Below are 20999 nucleotides of genomic sequence, written 5' to 3' on the forward strand. Positions count from 1 at the left end.
CCAAACTGCATGATAACCATGATTCAGTGCAGTTTTTTGAACTTCAGTCATAAAGACGGTGGTGCAGAGCTGCCTGGGATTGTGCCCACTCCATGTCTGTGGCACTTCCTGTTGCCCGCCACTCTGAACACTCGTTCTGCCCCTCCTGTCTCCGATCCAACAAAGCAGTTGCCCAGCAACCGGGACAAAGGCATATCCCATCCCAAGCTTGTCAGCCTGTCAACTGGCCAAGTCACACAGGGGCCTGCCTTCTTCCCACTCTGTCCCTGCCTCCTGGCATGAGATTAATTGTTATGAGATCTTTTCTTGCATATTAATTTTTTCTTTGCACATTTTAATTTTACTGCCTATCAGTGACTAATTTTTAGGAAGATGTAGTAGTAATAAAGAAGATGACAGGTTATGAACTGGAATCCAGCCTTCAGTTGGAAGGCTACTCTGGGAAGAGCAGACACAGCTGAGAAGGTGAGCAAGCCTTTCTAAACATCTAGCCTTTTCCCCTTCAAACAAACTAACAGGAAGAGGGGAGTTTTGCAGGGGCTGTTTCTCTTTAAGGGGTAGGTCTTCATCTCTTTATCTCTCTCTCTCCGGGTTACTTGTTAGGGTTACTTGTTAGGGTTAAGATATCACAGGGCTAGGAGTTCTTAGGAGTTCTTACCTAACTCCAGTGTTTACTTAGTGGCTGCCTGGAGGGGGTGGAGTCAGCTAGGGCTGGGAGAGGCCCCACATTCCTTTCCTTTGACTCACATCCTGTGTGACAGTTGGAAGGCTACTCTGCATATGAGGTGAAGGCCCGAGAGCATAGCGGACAGGGATAGCAAACAAGACGTAGGAGTTTTGCAGGAGTTTAGCAGGAAGTGTGAGGGGGAGCCTGGAACAAGCCCCTGCGATCACAAGGAGCACAAGGAGCCGGGTGGAGAAGAGAACGTAAGTACATATCCCTCCCTCGTTTCCCTCATATTCTTGGGAAAGGCTGTTTGGACAGTTAAATAGTTGACCATTACAGCTGAGACCTATCCTAATAAACTATCTAATAAATGGACAATAAGCTCCCTAAATACTGTAAACAGCCAACAAAAACAGTATGAAGATAGAAGGTCAGCAGGGGAAGGGGCACTTCCCAGCATATTGCAGAGAGTGCCACATGTATGACTATTTGCCCCATGGGCAGAAGTAATGGGTGTGTGCTCGGTGCAAGTTGCTCCTGGCTCTCAGGGAACAAATCCGTTCCCTTGAGACCAAGGTGGCGGATCTGGAGAAGCTCAGAGAGACAGAGAGGCATGTGGACGAGACCTTCAGGGATGTGATAGAGGCATCCCACTCCAGGGCTGGTAGCTCCTCTGCTGTCAGGGAGAATGAAGGTCTTGGGCAAGGAGGACATCGGTCTGAGGAAGAGGGAAATGCTCATTTAGAAGGGACTCCTTCTGTGGATGAAGAGCCCATATCCTCTCGCACAGGGGATACTCCTCGGGGGGGTGGGGGCCTCCTTGTAGTTGGTGATTCGATTATTAGAGGGATAGAATGATCCTTTGGGTTTGTAACCCGTTTGTTGTGACCCGTGTATTGACCGCATGGTGACTTGCCTGCCTGGTGCGAAGGTTGCAGACATTACGCAGCGTCTAGACAGGCTCCTAGGCAGTGCTGGGGAGGAGACAGCTGTCGTGGTGCATGTCGGCACCAACGATGTGGGGAAATGCAGTTGGGAGGTCCTGGAAGCCAAATTTAGGCTGATAGGTAGCATTTTGAAGTCCAGAACACCCAAGGTAGCATTCTCAGAAATGCTACCTGTTCCACGTGCAAGTACAGTGAGACAGGCAAAGCTGAGGGGTTTCAATGTGTGGATGAGACGTTGGTGCTGGGAAGAGGGATTTAGATTTGTTAGGCACTGGGACACATTTTGGGGCAAGCAAGGCCTGTACAAAAGGGACGGGCTGCACTTGAACCAAGATGGAACCATACTGCTGGCGCTTAAAATCAAAAAGGTTGCAGAGCAGCTTTTAAAATGACACCTGGGGAACAGCCGATGGGAGCTGGGCAGTATCCCGTTTGGCAAAAGCCATTCTTTAAAATGTGAGGCTGCAAAGAATTCAGATAAAACAGAAGGGGACAGAGCAGAACCGCATAAAGAGCAGACGGGAGCCTGTGCCAGCAGGTCAAAGAGTCAAAAGAATAGCATACATCAGGGGAGAGATTCAGCATATAGGTGCTTATATGCCAATGCCAGAAGCCTCCGAGCCAAGATGGGTGAGCTGGAGTTCTTGGTTGCTAATGCAGAAATAGATATAGTGGGCATAACAGAAACATGGTGGAAGAGTGAGAACCAGTGGGACACTGTTATCCCTGGGTATAAACTCTATAGAAAGGACAGGGAGGGGTGCCTTGGAGGAGGGGTAGCACTGTATGTTAAAGAAGGGATAGAATCTAACAAGCTAGAAAACCTAGGTGGACTGGAGTCCTCTACAGAAACCATGTGGGTGACTATACAAGGCCGGAAAGGGAACATGCTACTGGGGACGTGCCATCGTCCTCCGGATCATAATGCTGGCAGTGACTGGGAGTTGCAGGAGGAAATCAAGGAGGTGTCAAGGAGAGGCAGGGCTGTAATTATGGGTGACTTCAATTACCCACACATAGACTGGGTAAATTCACATTCAAGTCAGGACAAAGAGGTCAGATTTCTAGATATGCTAAATGACTGTGCCCTAGAACAGTTGGTCATGGAACCAACCAGAGAGAAGGTGACCTTGGATCTAATTCTGAGTGACACCCAGGACCTGGTGCGTGATGTCAGTGTCATCGACCCTTTAGGGAACAGTGACCACAGTGCCATCAAATTCAGCATACATGCGGGGAGAGAATCACCAAGGATGTCTAACAAAGACATTTTGAATATCAGAAGAGGAAATTTCTCCCAAATGAGGAGTATGGTGAAAAGAAAGCTGAAGGGGAAAATCAGGAGAGTCACTTCGCTCCAGAGTGCATGGAGTTTACTCAAAACCACAATACTAGAAGCCCAGTTAGATTGTATACCCAAAAGGAGGAAAGGTACCTCTAAGTCCAGGAGGATGCCAGCATGGCTAACTGGTACCGTCAAGGAAGCCATGTTATGTGTGTGAAGAGCAAGGTTCCAGCTCCTCTGTGGCCAAGGGTGATTTGGGAAGTGAGTGGGAAGGGGGGACGATGCCCCCCCCCCACAAGTGGTTTCCTCTCACCTGCCCCTTCATTTCTGCTTCAGAAATCTAATATGTCGGATGCAGCTCACCACACACAAACACACTTCGTCTCTTCTTTTTTCTGGTGCCACCACCCGCCACTGTCTACATCAGACTATGGCATGTGAAGCCAGGCTGGTCCTATGGAATGGGAGCTCACAATAGGTGGCATGATGTATTGTACACCAAAGGAAACCACACTTCTGTCATCTCGCCTTTGGCCCCTTTAGAAATGACTATCTCCACCCTTACTGGGCTAACATAATAGGTCTTGTGAGCCTTGAATTGTTTTCTTTCCTTTCTCATTCAGTGGCACCAAATTGCCCAAAAAGCAACCTGATCAAGTAAATTGACTTTTGTACCAGAAATTTAGCCTAGGTCTGAATGTTTGTTTAAAAGGTCTTTACGCATTACCTATTGCAAACAAAGGTTTGCCAATGAATGTATGCTTGAGAGGGAGCCAGGATTAGGGCCAAGGGGCAGATATTGCAATCTGGAGTGCAAGGCCTAATGTTCTCACAAACAGCAGAGGAGACAGTATATTCCTGGACTGTACCTCTATAGATTACAAATGACTCACAGGCCTGAACCACCTAATAGTACAGTGGGGAAATGACTTCACCAGCAAGCCAGAGGTTGCCGGTTTGGATCGCCACAGGTATGTTTCCCAGACTATGGGAAGCACCTATATCGGGCAGCAGCGATATAGGAAGATGCTGAAAGGCATCATCTCATACTGTGTGGGAAATGGCAATAGTCAACCCCTCCTGTATTCTACCAAAGACAACCACAGAGCTCTGTGGGCGCCAGGAGTCGACACTAACTTGACAACACACTTTGCTTTACACATGACTGAATGCTTCTGCTTCCGAGGGGAAAAATCCCTTTACCTAGAAAACTAGCATATTACTTTTCATATCAGATAAAAGAGTTCTAGCCTTGCCTCCTCTCTTGACATGCTAGTTTTCTATGTGCAAGTATCTGTTTTGTATGGAAGAGTATTGTCACATGAATCCCACCTGCAATCTGAAGAGGTACAGATCAAACACAGATTTCATTCATCCTCTGCTGTTTATGAGAACTCGGCCCAATCCAGGCATCCTAATGAGTGCACATAAATGATACACGTGTTTGCAAACACAACTTTATTCCCACTTGTTGCTCACTTTTGTATTTTTGAGTAGACACTTCAAATATCTTAAGATGTATACTTAAAATGGTAAAGTGTGAAGACATCATTAGATGGGTATTTATGTATTTGTTGCTCTCTCCCTCTCTCTTGTACACACACTCTTATGCGATTCACCTTTCTCTCGGTTTTCTGTTGCTGACCTCACTTTTGAGGGATGTTGGATGGCAGCAGTTCTGCAAGTTTAAACAGAATTGCTCCAGTCACATGGTCAGAGGGGAGATCTGCTTTTAAAAGCAAAAGGGGTGTATGAGTGAGGAGTGCAGAACCCCCTTGTGGCCTACCTTCCTGCAGCCTCCACCCCGCCCCCCCTGCCCCAAGTGCTGCTTTTCTCCTCAGGCAAGCTCCAATATTGGCAGTGATCTCAGCCTGGAGAAAAGTAGCTTAGCCATAGGTGGCAGCGGGGAGGTCTACATTTCTCACTCTTTCCCCTTTTTCTATATGATTGGGGCAATTTGTTCATGCTCAACTATACCAAGCTGCCACGGTCACAGATTAGCACTATGACTACTCAGTTGAATATCATAAAAACTGCAGCAAGGAGAAGTGGGAGGGAAAGTATTTTGAGCAGGGCAATGAGTGGGAAAGTATTGTGAGAACTGTGTACGACTCGGGTCCTTGTGGTCTTCAGTGTTCGCTCCCACTGTGTCAGGATGGCATTTCTGGCTCCATCCCACTTCCCTGGTCCTGACAAACGAAACTGATATGGAGTACAGGGTCCAAAATAGACGTGTAGAGCCAGTTTGGGATCAGTCAGGAAGAGGAGTGGAATATTTGGTTTGACACCTATATTGGAGGAAAGTTCATCCATGTAGACAACGTAATCTGTTTGTATGGTATCGCTCTGGCCATACCTTAAAGAAAAGGAAGACAATGTTTGGTAGATGCATTTCTGAACAAAATATAGAGGATGCTGAAGAAGTTGCTTTTTCAGCTATTTGAAATTTGATTTTTGATGTTATGGGTTGACAAGCTATACGCCTAGGAAAAGCTGCTGCTATGCCACAGAAACCCACATTATACGCAGTGACCTACTGAGTGGAAGGGAAATCACCCACAATCAATCAGTCAGTCAAGCCACTGGCCAGGCAGTTTACCCCAAGCAACGGCCTTTCTGCACCTTAGGGGAAAAACAGAGGTAAGATACTGTTTTAATTGTGTTTTAATAGTTTTAACTTTTTAAATTTTAATTGTTGAAATGTTTTAATCTTTTTATTGGTTGTTTTTATTGTCTTGTAAACTGCCCAGAGAACTTGCGTTTTGGGCAGTATAAAAATATGTTAAATAAATAAATAAATAAATAAATAATAAGATTTACTCTTATGCAGTTGTGGGGGTGGGGCTCCAATTTTGTCTGTAGTAGCAATTATGGGAGAGGGGGTGCTAAACCCGTTCCTCATATGCTATATGTCAGCTAAAATTTGCCCTCCCCCAAATGTTCTTCTCTGTGCATTATAAAAGATATGTGAACCCAATATCTTTTCTCCTGTGGATGGGTCAGCAGCTTGGGTGTGTGTGTGTGTGTGTGTTGGTTTTTAAGCTCCCCTCTCCCACTGCTCAAATAAGAATGAGTCCCCCACAGTGCATTGACGTAGCGGGTACACCCTCATAGCAGGTGGGCCAACTCCTGTTTCTGCAAAGAGCATCTTGAACACTAATGGGTCTGGGAAAGAAGAGGTTACTGGATTGTCCTGTGCAAGCCTCAGAGGGAGGACCTTTGTTTGAGGTTGGCAGGTCATGATATATGATGAATATTTTTATATATACCCCTTTCCAACAAAAGTTCCCAAAGCTGTTTACATAGATATAAATGTCCCCCAAGGGCTCATAATCTAAAAAAGAAACTTAAGATAGATACCAGCAACACCCACTGGAGGAATGCTGTGCTAGGGATGGATAGCGCTAGTTGCTCTCCCCTTGCTAAATAAAGAGATGGAGCATGCAGGCTGCCAGGGAGTTGGTTCTTATGAGGAGTTGCTCCACAACCTGTTCTCTGCATGCACACATACAGTAAGGGGACAGAGGAAGGAGCAGCACTGCCGCCTTGGAAAGAACCACAATTCTTGCCATATAAGGCAGTGAAGATGGCATGTGGATAGAAAGCTAAAGGTGCTTTTATAAGTGCCACTAAGCATGTGTCACTTGAGACTATTGTTAATGAGGAATAGAAAGCAGAAGTCATTTTTCAATCACTCTTGCCAATGTAAGTTTTATATTTAAATAAAATACGAAGGATATACAATCTCCCTCATACAATCCAAAACACCTGATCACTTATGAGAAAGTCTTAAGAATACCATGCATTTCTCCAACTGAATGTGCTCAGCACACTCATCTGACTACTAGTTCCAGAGTTATTGCTTGTTTCTCATTTGCAGTGGCAGCTGCCGAGATAATGTCAGAAATTTATTATTAATAATATTGTTTACTGTTATAGTTTAATTCAATCATAAATGTTCTGTCATTATAGTCTGCTTTATGTAACTTTAAGATTTGTATGACCTTAGTTTATTGTCATGGAACCAAAACTTACTTTAAATATACAAATATAGCTAATGTATTTCTTTTTATTGTTTATGTTTTGATATTGGCAATGTTGTTTTGATGCTTTTTTATTTCTTAAATATTTCACTGCTTTTATTGTAGTGTCCTGTTTATTATTATATATTTTGCCACTGCAGCTTAAGGAGTCACTCTAGATGGTTAACAAAAGTAAAAGCTATAATAAAAAACACATACTCAAGAAAAATTGAATCTAATAATCATCTCTCTCTCTCTCTCTCTCTCTCTCTCTCTCTCTCTCTCTCTCTCTCTCTCAGGTGTACCCATTGCTAATGCCATGAGTGGCAGCTCTTGCAAGAGTTCGTAAGCAAGATGCCAGTAGGGGAAGAGGAAAGCGGCAGCACCGGAGGTGAGATGGGCAACAAAACGGCAGGGGTGGGGGACAAAATGGCGGTGGGCTGGGGTGGGTGGGAGAAAACTGTGGGGCGGGGGGAGGCGGAGAAAACAGCAACAGCAGTGGGCAGGAGAAGAAAATGGTGGCGGCGGGCAGGCAAGAAAACAGTGGCGGGTGGGAGAAGAAATCGGCATTTGTGGTGGGCCGGCAAAACTAGAGGCGCAGATGTTCTGCGCCTGGCCCAGCTAGTTAAAACATAAAAGCCAATATAACATTTTAGCCACAGACTAAAATAGTATACAATGCTTATCCTGCACCCCATCAAATGCTATGTGAAAGAGGATCATTTTAACCTGAAGGACAGTTGGGCGGAGTGGGGGAGATGAACTTCCCTGGGGACAAAGTTCCATAAGACAGGAACCTCTTTTGAAAGGTCCCTGTTACTGGTAGCCATCAGCCTGCAAGACACATAGCAGGGCTTCAGATGAAAGGTTCATATGGAAGTAAGTGGTCCTTCAGACTTATGCTTTCAGTATTTTCAAGAATGTTATTGTGATCCACCGCAAGAACCCATCTGAAGCATACACATTGGAATGAATGAATGAAAGAAAAATAAATTTTGGAATTTTAGGACTGGACACACACACACACACACACACACACACACACACACACACACTGCATGAAATTATAGGACAGATTCAGACGACCCTCTACAAGTAAATAGAAAGGAATTGGAGATTACTAGCAAGTGCATGCTCCCACTGCAAGCTGGTACTTCTGCCCCTTTTCAGGTCGTCTGAACATGAGAATGTTGGGTTCCCTCTGCCGGCTAACATCCATTCTCCGCCCAACCTCAGCCCTGGGTTACAAATGTTGGGTGGCAGAGAGAACACAACATTTTCCATCCAAAAATGGGTTCAGATGACACAAAAAGAGGCAGAAGTACTGCCTTGCACCAAAAGTGTGCGCTTACTGGGAACCTCCAGTTCTCTCCTACTTATTTGCACAGTTGGTCATTTGAATCCACCCATAGTATGCTGGCTTCTGTGACAAATGCACAGACAAATCTGGGGCAGAAATTTGACCAAGTGAGCAGAATATAAGCAGAAAGCAGAAGGGCTTAGCTGCACTTAGAACATACCATTTGAGTTTCTTCCCCATTTTTTCATCTATGTCATCCATCATGCTGCTCTCCGAAGGTAGCTTAAATAATCCTGCAAAAGAAGACAGACACTGATCAATGGCCTATACTCCTGTATGTCTAATAATATTCACTTCCTTTCTCATGCATATAAACGTAGGTACACACCTTTATTCAGTCAATCTGGGAAAATCTCAGGTGAAGAGAATTAAAAGGTTGCCTCGACACATTTTTATTGTACTTGAATGGGGATGGATAACATCATCACAAACAATGTGATGTGTATGTATTCTATATATGGTAACTGCTTCTCCAGGTTAGCTATAGCCAAGCACTGGAAAAATCAAACCATGTCAGTGGATAGCTGGTATAAGAAATTATGGCATTTCGTGATCTCAGAAAAGCTAATCCATATTATTCGGTCTAATTGTACTAAATTTGGTTCAAAGCAGTTAGATGGTCCACAAATTAGCCCATTTGCACCTCAAACATTTACGTGTCCACCATCTTGAATATCGGTGGATGATATCATCACAAACAGTCCTCCATTTTTTTTAGCATATTTTCCTTATGGAAAGTAAGCTTTCATTTCATTTATGAGAGCACCTGGCATTCTGTGTGTGTGTCCCCGTGAGTCTTTGTCTGTGTGCCTGTATGTGTGTGTGTCCCTCTCTCAACTTCGCAATGCCTGGACCAATATGAACCAAATTGGGTATAGTTGTAGGGACATATAGGGACACCTCCACAAACAGGTTTTTTTTGTGGAGGTGTCCCTATGTGTCCCTACATTGTGGAGGTGTCCCTGTGTGTCCCTTCAACTATACCCAATTTGGTTCATATTGGTCCAGGCATTGCGAAGTTGATAGAGGGACACACACACATACAGGCACACAGACAAAGACTCATGGGGACACACACACAGAATGCCAGGTGATCTCATAAATGAAATGAAAGCTTACTTTCCATAAGGCAAAATTGCTAAAAAAATGGAGGGCTGATGATAGTCAGAGTAGACAACTCTGTCCTGGATGGACCATTGATCTGACAACAGTGTGAATAAATAAGATATGGGATATTCTATGATCTGGCACCTGCAGTATTTGCCCCATGGAGCAAATAGCAGCTTTGGGGGACATTTAAATTGGGAAAACAGTATGTGTGAAAACAGTATGGTGTTTTAAACACTTGATTTGGTTGCTACTTTTTTTAAAAAAAAGTCTGTACAAGATGGCTGATTACTGATATATGGCTTGAGCCTTACTATACGGCAGCTTTAAATGGATTTATAAGGATCTGAGATAATGGTTTGCCTAACTAGTATGTTAGCAGGAAAGGTTAAATGTAAACTAGGAACTTTCTAGTTCACAGCTCAGTCACTCAGTCTCTGAACTACACAAACCCTTAAATACTCTTGTGGCCCAGCGAGCCTGGAGGTCTGCGGTTGGGATAGCTGCTCCAAGGGACTGGACTAAGCCAATCACTGCCATGGTGGGTTTCTCCAGCCGAGGAGGTAGGACGCTTTTGTACAAGGTGACCTCATTGTTCCTGCTCTTGAGGATGGTTTCATCATCCATGAATGGGTAGGCAAAGCTGTAGCCTGTTGCAAAGATGACATAGTCAAGGCCTTCCTGCATCGTCCCATCCTCAAATATAGCAGATGTTTCTGTAAACTCCTTCACATTGGGCTTTATGATGACAGTTCCACATGTAATGCGGCCTGGGAGGTCATCATTGAACACTGGCTCCTTACGCAGAGTTCTAGAAGGAGAGAAATTGAACAGAAGCCCATCAGAACTTCCCTTCCAGGATACGAACTATGCCTCATCAATTCACTGGCTTTAATGTTATTACTTGGTGAACAGAGAGATTAGGGCAGAGCAGAATTTTCAATGGGTTTGTTTTTTTAAAGTGAAAGATGACGTTTTGGGATATGTGAAGTTTTCTCTGAGACTGCATTGATCTGCTGGGAAGAAACTGCCTTTTTCTTGGGAATAGGAATTCCTCCTCCTCTCATAGAAAGCCACTTGCAAAGAGATAGTGAAGCATCGTGCTGGGCACTGCATTACAGATTGCCTCCTTGTAAATTGGCAGTTTAATGTAACTTTAAAGGACACTGTTGGTAGCCAGTTTAAAGGAGGGAATCTCCAGTACCATGCTTCCAGCTGTTGCTTTCAAAGAGGACAAGGATCACTCTGCCCTTAGCAGCAGGTTGCAAGTGGTCTCTTCAAGTGGTAGTTAGTGCACCCATAAAGGGTCAATATGTTGGAGACGCAGCTCCTGTGGGCATCAATTCTTAGCACCAGCAACCCTATTGACCTCTAGGGGTATTAGGGGTAGAGACATCCATTAGGGCATTCCCTCTCTTCTCTGTCCTCTGATTCACTTTTGTGAGATTGACAGTCTCGGGTTTTGCTCTCTCACCTGGAGAGAGAGACTTCCATCTTCTCCCTTCCCTACTTCTTGTATGTAGCAACCAGGCAGACATGTAGGCTTAATCATCTCCCTGACAGATTTCCTAAATAAACTACTTTATTTAGAACTTTAACTCCATATCTCCAGACAATATTAATTAGCAGTGTTCTCCTTACCTGTGTACTTCTGCTGCAGCTGGGGTGGATAAAGAAATCTCCCCTTCAAGCTCTCTAACAGGCTTATGGGCTCAGTAAAGCAATACAAAGCACCCAAAGGCAATCAAAGCCCAGGGAAAGCAGATAAAGAGGCACAGTAAGTAAATAAGTGGAAAGCCTGCTTGATTGGAAAGGAGTTACAGAGAAAAGGCAGAGAGCCTTTTCACTATGGAGACTGCAGCCAATGACCCTGAGGCTGAATTGATTTGACTATGAGACTTGGTCATTTAGGATGGAATCCTATCTGATGAGCATGGAGTTGAAAAACATTTTGCTGGAGGACAGACCTAAAACATCTGGAGAACAAGCAGCGTGGGGTGCTAAAAATAGTGAGTAACAAGTTTGGCAGAAAACCTCAGAGATTGAGAACTGTGATAATAGGGGTGAGTTTACATCCAAGGAAATGTCCATGTATCTAAAGGAGCAAGGCACTGAACATAAACAAACAGTGCCTTACACCTCACAACAGAATGGTGTAGTCAAAAGAAAGAATTGTTCTCTATTAGATAGGACAAGATGCATGTTGCAGGATTGGCAAGCAAATTTTGGGGAGAAGCAGTCAGGACTGCTAATTACCTACAGAACAAACTGCCAACCAAAGCAACAGATGTGACACCTTTTGAATTATGGCATGAGAACAAACCCAACTTAGGACATATCAGAGCGTTTGGATCAAAAGCATATACATATGTTCCCAAGGAGAGAAAAAAATAAACTGAACTGCAGATGTGAAGACGGAATCCTCTCTGGATATACACTAGGTGGAAATGGATACAGAATCCTTGATGTGGCCACTGGAACAGGGAGAATACACAATGTAGTACACTTTGATAGAAGACAAAAGCCAATTACAAGTGAAGTACCAGAAATTGGACCAGTGATCCAGATGGAAAAACAACCAAGAGAATAAGAAATTCCCATAATCCTGGAGCTAACCAGTGAAACAGAAGTGGAAGCAGGAGCCAGGTGCTCACAAAGATCCAACAAAGAAGTTCTATCCAGAAGACTCAACTACATAGCCAGAAAGGAAGAGACCCAGGAACTCTGCAAATGGGAAGACAATGAAAGATTACCAACATGTGAAGCTAAAAATTGGAGAAACGCTGCAGAAGAAGAGAGAATCTCTATGCAAAAATAAAACTTGGACACTTGTGGAACTACCTGCTGGAAGAAAGTCAGTAGGATGCAAATGGGTCTTCAAAACCATATAAAATGCAGAAGGAGACATAAAGCTCCACAAAGCCAGATTAGTAGCCAAGGAATACTCTCCAAAATGGTGAAGATTGTTATGAGACATTTGCACCTGTCATGAAGCATACTTCAGTAAAAACACTTCTCAACATAGCAGCAGCAAGAAAGATGCAAGTTAACCACCCGGATGTGAAAACTGCATTTCTGCATGGAGAAACAGAGGAAGACATCTACATGAAGCAGCCACCAGGATCTGAAGAACCTGGAAAGAGAGGCATGTATGCAAACATGGGACTGAGGACTACCACTCACCACCATATAATTGTGATTATCTCTCTCTTATTCTTCAGAGCAATGGGAAACACTCTGCTCCATGCTCAACTGAAGTTCTTAACAGCATAGCATGGAAAAGGCAATGTAGTGTAGTGGGCAGAGCACAGAACTTGTATATCTGAGCTCAAATTCCAGCTCACCATGAATCTCATTGGGTGGTCTTGGGTTTGTCAATAACTCTTAGCCTACCCCAGAGCCTGAGAAATCCCAGGTGCCAGGGAGCCATGGTGCCAAGATATTTAATGGTGGCACCTAGACTACAGACTGTTTCTTTCTGTTACTTGTAAAGGAAATAAAGAGAAGCCCATTTACCTTCCAGCTTCACAATCTGTCACTAAATCTAGCAATTCTGTCAAACGTTCATTGCTGGCACCTAGATCCAAAGAAAATTTGTCAAGGCCTGACATAACTTATTTCCCAAAGTTGTTGAGAAGGTAGGATAAACTCAAGCATACCATCTTGAACTCCTTGGAGGAAGGATATAACCCTCTTAAAGTTCAGCAAACCCAAAATTTGAACCTTACTTCAACCCTTGGGTTCAGCTCTTGGGTTCTCTGAAGAAAGCAGTTTAGGATAAATGAAGATTGGTAGGTCTGGATGTCATGACCAATCTTGGCATATCCTAATCCAGGAAGGAAGCAGACACTCACATAGTGATGGGAGGGGATTGTGCATAGTGATGGGAGGGGTGGAGGTGTGAAACTTGGCTTTTTACTGAGGTTCGACATGACATCTGAACCTGTCCAATGAAGGAGAACTGAAATAATGACTGCTGAGGGGTGCCTTTCTGTGTGAATAAAGTGTTTCTGGTTCAGGAGCTCCATCTAGCATGAGCTGCCAAGCAATTGTCATTACTTTGGTGTAATGCCAGACCTCCCATGAAGCAGAGTGCATCAGGCAATAGATCTGGGAGAAAAAGAGAGAGAAATAAACCCAAAGGTGCTGAACAAATTGGAATCTCAGCTTTCCTGCTTCTGTTTGTCTTTTTAACATTTGGGGAGGGGGAGGGTGTTATGGTTTTTACTGTTTAACTGACTCTAAGGTTTTAAATGTGATTTTTATAAGTTTTGTTGTATATTAACTTTTGTAAATGCCTTGTTATGCTTTAAGAAAGGTGGTATAAAAATTGAATAATAAATAAAATAATATTTATTCTGTAGCCTGATGTATTCTGAGCATTGGTCTTCCCCAGAAGGAAATATGCTGCATCTTAGGGATGTGCACGGTACCAGAGGGGGCCAGTTCAACAGTGGGAGGGATGGCTTTAAGGGCGGGGGTAGGTGCATTTACACACCCACCCACTGTGTTTCCCCCACTGGTGCGTGAGCCCCTAAAAGCCCATCGGGGAGGCAGTGTACTTCCCTGCCGCCCTGTGCTGATGTTTACTGGATGTACCTGGAAGTAGGAGCTGTGACCACGTGCGTCAAACCTCCGAGCTGGCCAAGGTTCGAACTGTTTTGGGGGCCCATAAAAGGGCCTCCAAACTGGTTCGTGTACATCCCTGCTGCATCTTTGTACATTGAAATCAGGAATCTGCTGATGCAGGACCTAATTTTAAAAAAGATGCAGCATATTTGCCTCTGACGTGGTGAGAGCCAGTGTGGTGTAGTGGTTAGAGTGCTGAACTAGGACTGAGGAGACCCGAGTTCAAATACCCATTCAGCCATAAAACTAGCTGGGTGACTCTGGGCCAGTCACTTCTCTCTCAGCCTAACCTACTTTACAGGGTTGTTGTGAAAGAGAAACTCAAGTATGTAGTACACCGCTCTGGGCTCCTTGGAGGAAGAGCGGGATATAAATGTAATAATAATAATAATAATTAATAAGCCGCCTTTGGAAAGAAGCAGATGAAACAGTGGACCACCTAATCAGCTATTGTAAAAAGATCGCACAGACTGACTACAAACAAAGGCATGACAAGGTAGCAGGGATGGTACACTGGAACATCTGCAAAAAGTACAAGCTACCTTTAGCCAAACATTCGTGGGACCATAAAATTGAAAAAGTTGAAGAAAATGAAGATGTAAAAATATTATGGGACTTCCAACTACAAGCAGACAAACATCTGCTACACAATACACCAGATATCACTGTAGTCGAGAAGAAAGAAAAACAAGTCAAAATAATCGACATAGCAATACCAGGGGATAGCAGGATAGAAGAAAAAGAAATAGAAAAAATCACCAAATACAAAGATCTACAAATTGAAATTGAAAGGCTGTGCCAGAAGAAGACCAAAATAATCCCAGTGGTAATTGGCGCCCTAGGTGCAGTTCCAAAAGACCTTGAAGAGCACCTCAACACCATTGGGGCCACAGAAATCACCATCAGCCAATTACAAAAAGCAGCTTTACTGGGAACTGCCTATATTCTGCGACGATATCTATAACAACAGCAACAACCTTCATAATAAAATTCTGGCATCTCAGGTCCTTGGGAAGGACTCGATGTCTGGATAAAACAAACCAGTCAATAACACCTGTCTGACTGTGTAAATAAATAATAATAATTAATGAAGTAGAGCAACAATTGAAATGCATCAGGCTATAGAATAAAAATACCAATTTATTCAGCAACTTTGGTTTCTTTCCCTCCCCCCACCCCCGATTTTTTGGTGCTGTGTCATTTTTCTCCCCCTTCTTTCTCCGGTGTAATGCCAGACCTCCCATGAAGCAGAGTGCATCAGGCAATAGATCTGGGGTATCTCTCAGAGGTGGCAGATTCTGAGCCCCTCCAGTCTCTGCTTGTTCACTGCCTGCCCCCTCCTCCGCTGCAGCACTCCTTCTGCTTCTCTCCATGCTATCCCACTTGCCTCCTCTTCCTCTCCTTTCTCAAGCTATTCAAAATCAAGTATGTGCTGTTTGGCTACTCTGTGTTTCCTCTCTTTCCAGCTGGCCTGGAAGGGGGCAGAGCAATGCAGCAGCAGTGCATGCTCATTGGCCACTGCCACCAGACAGGAAAGGAGGAGGAAGAGGAAGAACTTGCCTTTCTGCTGGCTGGCTAGAGAAATGGCTGACCTACAGGCCTGCACTTGTGCCACACCAGTGGACAGTCGTTGTCATTACCAGAAGACAGTAGCTGCTAACAGGAAACTGCTAAGCAAAATAAAGGAGAAGAAGGTCAGAAAGCAGGGTATAAGTGAGAGTGAAAGAGAGAAGGTGGGTGCAAGTTGAAAGTTGAGAAAGGGCTGAATGCACTGGGCTGCAGACATCTCTTATGTTGAACTCTGAATCTTTACCTTTGGGCACCATAATATCATTTGTAATGAAAGAATGTAATCTTACTACTTTGTGAACCTTAAGTTGAATATGCAACTTTTGTGCATGTTGACTGAACCTCTGTATCCTTCTAAAGTCAATGGCATTTTCCTTTAGCAGTCTATTTTAAAGTCTATCTTGTATCTTTTCCCAAAAGAAATTGAGATCATCGCTCATTGAGAGAATCAGGAGGGGTCCATTTTCGGGTGCCTCCGGTTCATCTGGGCGCTTTCCAGATTAGCAGCTCAACAGCAGCAAAATGTTTCTATTCAGGCAAATCGCATTCAAAATGTAAACAGCAGAGGGAGCAGTTTCACGAAAATTAACAACCCGAAAAAACAGCAACTTCTTTGCACCGGATATAAGATGTCATAGCACTATACTGCAGCGATTAAATTCGAAACAAGGCATTGGAAATAAGAACGGCACCCTGCTGTCAGCGTAGGAACTGCAGTGTCACTACAGAGGAAGTGTGAAATCACACTTCAGAGATACATCCTGACCCCATTGCAGGGTCTAATCTGGAAAGCGCCCTGGTGCCGACCTGGGATCGGGCCTTCTCAGTTGCTATCCCTCGGTTGTGGAATGCGCTCCCTGTGAATATGAGGGGATTATCTTCTTTGGAGGCCTTCAGGAGAGCCTTAAATACCCCTCTTTTTAGCCTGGCTTTTAATGATATTTAGTTTTCAGATTAATTTTAATCTGCTTTTAAATGTTTTTTTAAAATTTTAATTGATATGTTTTTTATTTTATTTTAGTGTAAACTGTCCTGAGGCAGTTTAGGAAGGGAAGTATATAAATTGAATTAATAATAATAATAATAATAATAATCCTATATAATAAAAGCCCTGTGTGTGATCCCGTGCGCCCATGTCTTTTTCAGCAGTTCTGGGCATGCGCGGAGCACATGCTCAGAACTGCCGAAACAGATATGGCCGCCCAGACACGGGCAGCCATGTTGCCGAAGATTAAGGGCCAAATCGGCCCATGTAATTGCCCCCGCGGCTGCTGCCGCCGCCCGCTCCTTACCCACACCAGACCTCCACAGCCCCGGCCCACGTCCTTCGCTCGATCACAGTTCCTATTTAGAGAGGGAGAGAGGAGCTTGCATGCAGAGCTCCACTCTGTGCAAAGTCAGTGCCCGAAATGGCGCTATGGACGCAAAGGACGCAATAGGCATCCTTTGCGGCCAAAGCGACAGTTCGGGAAGAGGCTTTAAAGAGAGAGGAGCTCTGCTTGCAAGCTCCTCTCTTCTTCTTTAAATAGGAACTGTGATTGAGCGAAGGACATGGGCCAGGGCTGTGGAGGTCTCGGCAGCTGGGAGGGCGGGCAGACGGTCGGGCATGCAGGCTGGCGGCGGCGGGAGGGGGAATGGCGGCGGCAGGAGGGGGAATGGCGGCGGGGTGCCAGGAGCGCCATTACTAGCGCCCATTATACAACAAGCTGAAATTCACTAGTAAACAATAAAAGAGCTGGAAATGATGATCCTTATGGACACATAACTGGAACACCTGTTGCAAGAGGTAAGTACTGGCAGACTTGGAGTACGCAGATACATCCATTTCACAAAAATGTAAAGAGAAAACAAACTATGGGGGCCAACCCCTGCCCACCAAGGGTGGCTCCAGAGGGTGGGTAACTGCCCCCTCAGACAAGTAGTTGTGACACCGCCCCCACCATTTCTGCTTCAAACCTCTAACATGTAGGATACAGATACCCCACCCAGAAATACACTTTGCTCCTTCTGTACCCGCTCAATATTTTTCTAGTGCCGCCAGTGCCACCTGCCCCCCAAACTACTCCAGTGTAACTCAGTGAAGAGGAATGTTCCCAGCCTCAGAGGATACTTAGACAGCCAGGAAAGTGGAGCTAATGGAACAGTGGCAAGGATCTGGGGAGAGGAATGAGGGCTTGAACAAAAAGAATGAGAAATGTCTCAGCTTGAAAAATACACAGAGGCGTATCTAGGGAAAATAGCGCCTAGGGCAAACACTGAAATTGCGCCCCCTGTCCAAGCATCTCACACCCATCTTTCAGATAACTTTACCATAATATCAGCTGAAAAATACAAGTCAAGCTTGTTAATCTTTTAATATTTCAAAAACTATTTAGCAGTGGACTTAGCCAGACCAAAAAATGCTGGAAAACTACAAATTTCAGTATGCGGGGGCTCATGAAATACCCAAATACTATGTGGAGATGTACTTGGAAAACTAAACAGAAGTGCTTGTCTAATTCTCTACTATGCATTATAGCATCACCATTACATAAGTTTTAAAAATCAATGGAGAATTTGACTTTTCCCAGATACTCTGTAAATAATTAAAGGATATGCAGAGTAAACTGTGTCACTGCTTGGAATATATTCTAGTCTTTCAGAAAGACAGTTAAAATGAGAGAAAGAGAGCAAGAAACTTCCAGTGGGCCTTAATATTAAGGATTTCACACTGATTCAAAGACAAACTCACCATTAATAGCCATATTAGCAAGACATCACCTTTAACTCACTTATCACAAGAAGCAAAGTAAGAGCAAATGAATACAATCCTAGCTCATAAGCGTCAGCTCAGTATTCACAAGCCCTGATTCTCTGTACATAGTGCCAATCTGAATATGTGTGCAGTGTCTTATATATTTTATATATATATATATATATATATAAAAAACCCGTAGCCCCTTTGGGGGCTTCCTAAAGGCTGGGGGGGTTGCAAAGGTCCCCCCTCACCCCGCTGGCCTCTAGGGCCTCGCAGGGACCATTTGAGCATGTGCAGTGGCCATTTTAAAAAATAATCTTTTTTTTTTTAAGTCCACTGAAAACAAAATGGCCACCGCGCATGCTCAAATGGCCTCTGCAAAGCCTGGCATGACCTAGGGCCTCACAGAGGCCATTTGAGCATGCACGGTGGCCATTTTGTTTTTGGCAGCCTTTTTTTAAAAAAAAAAATTAATTTTACAAAATGGCGCCCCTTCAGGTGGCGCCCGGGGCACGTGCCCTGCCTGCCCTACCCTAGATATGCCCCCGAGAATACACCCCAGATAGTCATAACCCCTTTGGCTTCTGAGGGGGGAAAGGGGTCTAATTTTGTGTTTCTGAGGGGGAAGGGATCTGACACATTTAAGTCCTTGGTGGTAAAGGGGTTTACCCCATAGCATAAATTTGACAGTGTGTGTGAATTCTCCTGATGAACAAAGGAGGACGTTGTGCAATGAATCTGTTAATCAGCTGATCATTGTATGTGTGAATACACACATACACAGACCTCAGCCCCACTCACCTTTAGATATAACTTATTCCACAGTCCCTTCCCCTTCCCACAACCTCAGCAAATATTAAACTAACTCCTCCCCATCCATTAACTCTTGAAACTTTAGAAACCAATGAAAAATAGCTGGGACTGAACACCAGTGCCTCTCCCCCCAAACAAGAAAAATAAATAGATTTGCCAGGCCTGTGCATGTCAGAAAATTCACATTGACCCGATCTGAATTTGACAATATTTGATGGGCTCTGGCTATATCAGATTGGATTTGGAATCCTAATCCAAATTCCAACTTAAATTTGGATTCCGCCCCCCCACAATAGTAGTCAATTGGGGGGATCCCCCAAATCACTGGCTGGTCCTAGAGCCTTGAAACTTGCCACACATGTGGGGAAGGAGGTCAGGGCCCCTGTAGTGTATTTTAGGAGAATTGGTCAATCCCCTGCTTTTTGGTGGATTTTTGAAAGTTTTGTAACATTTAAAAAAAAAGGCTAAAAATGATGACAACTGCCTTGTTTCAAGCCAGAACTTTACAAAAACATCTGAAGCTGAAGACCCTCCTTGGACCATGATCCAAGATAGGGCCGAGAGAGATTCCTGCCTGCATCCTTGGAGAAGCCGCTTCCAGTCTGTGAAGAGCTAGTGTGGTGTAGTGGTTAGAGTGCTGGACTGGGACCGGGGAGACCCGGGTTCATATCCCCATTCAGCCAGGATACTTGCTGGGTGACTCTGGGCCCGTCACTTCTCTCTCAGCCTAACCTACTTCACAAGGTTGTTGTGAGGAGAAACTCAAGTATGTAGTACACCACTCTGGGCTCCTTGGAGGAAGAGTGGGATATAAATGTAAAAATAAGTAAATAGTAAATAAATAAATAAAATCATCCCATCAGCATGTGGAGGAACCTGCCCTTTGCCTTCATGAAAAGGGGTAATGGCATGGCCCTTTTGCCACCACCACCCCTTATTCACTGTTATAACATTACTGTTATAGTAAGCAAAATGTACTGAGCCAGCTCTGCTGGCATTGGAATCTCATTCACAGCCTTGCAGAAACCACATTGCTGGATCAATAGAAACCTCAAAATTCCTCCCCGCTAGATGTTTTCCTCCTGGAGGGAAATACAGGTCCCTGTATCTTTTACCTCTTGGGGAGAAGAGCTGCCTGGGGGTGGGGGTGGGATTCTGAGCAGGCCAATGGCTAGCATAGAAAGTGTTAAGCACCCCATTCCCACCACCATCTCCCCAGTCTTCAGCTCAACCTGAAGCCGTATGCAGCTGCATTACGTGATAAAAGAAAGCCCTCGGTAAACTTGATCATGGAACTACATGTAATATGTTGTTCCACTTTAATACTTTCCTTTTGCACAGAGCTGTTGTAACAACAACAAGATAGTGTATGTGACTGCCTTGTACCCTCAAAAATGCCATACAAATGCTAAAGACTATTATGTGCCCAAACTTATTTGCCAGGACCTTCCCTGAAAGGACTGCTGTACTTTCAAAGCAAATCATTTTCTGGTTTTTTGTTTGTAACTTTACCCATTCAGTGGCATCAGGCCGTAGTTTTCATGTTTGAACCATTTGTTCATTTGCTTCACATACAACCAGTTAGTAATAGCTGTAGGCAGGATGCTCCTGAGGAACAGTTCAAAGCGAGTTATAACCAGCATGTCCCAGGGATAGCCATTGTCCCAGACACGACTCATTATCCAGGATCCACTTCTGGAGCTGATATAAACCTTTAAAAAAACCAACCAGGTAGGGGACACAAACATGAAGTTCAAGTTAACAACCAAACAATTTATGGGGGGAGAGCTGGTCATGGGAGGAGAGGTGGTCAGGAGAGCCACCATTGGGCGAATGGGTTCAAAGAACCTGGGCCGCCACCAA

General features: G+C 44.3%; 1 protein-coding gene and 1 long non-coding RNA gene across 3 annotated transcripts in view; one reads left to right on the top strand and one right to left on the bottom strand.

Annotated features, from left to right (window-relative positions):
- The first annotated feature begins 804 nt into the window (after positions 1-804).
- LOC128323687 (uncharacterized) lies at positions 805-15973 on the top strand. The gene is made up of 3 exons (XR_008306426.1): positions 805-927; positions 7221-7312; positions 15484-15973. It is a non-coding gene; the product is annotated as an uncharacterized LOC128323687 (long non-coding RNA).
- The window catches only part of FMO3 (flavin containing dimethylaniline monoxygenase 3), a 39769-nt gene continuing 23110 nt past the window's right edge, over positions 4341-20999 (bottom strand). For both annotated transcript variants that reach the window (XM_053247255.1, XM_053247256.1), the window contains exons 6-9: positions 20649-20848; positions 9841-10199; positions 8442-8514; positions 4341-5255 (exon numbers count right to left, since the gene is read on the bottom strand). In XM_053247255.1, coding sequence (XP_053103230.1) covers positions 4913-5255; positions 8442-8514; positions 9841-10199; positions 20649-20848 — 975 coding nt within the window. In that variant the 3' untranslated portion in view covers positions 4341-4912. The remainder of the gene's footprint in view (positions 5256-8441; positions 8515-9840; positions 10200-20648; positions 20849-20999) is intronic.

This window comes from Hemicordylus capensis, chromosome 4 (assembly GCF_027244095.1).
Source record: "Hemicordylus capensis ecotype Gifberg chromosome 4, rHemCap1.1.pri, whole genome shotgun sequence".
NCBI classification, from domain to species: domain Eukaryota; kingdom Metazoa; phylum Chordata; class Lepidosauria; order Squamata; family Cordylidae; genus Hemicordylus; species Hemicordylus capensis.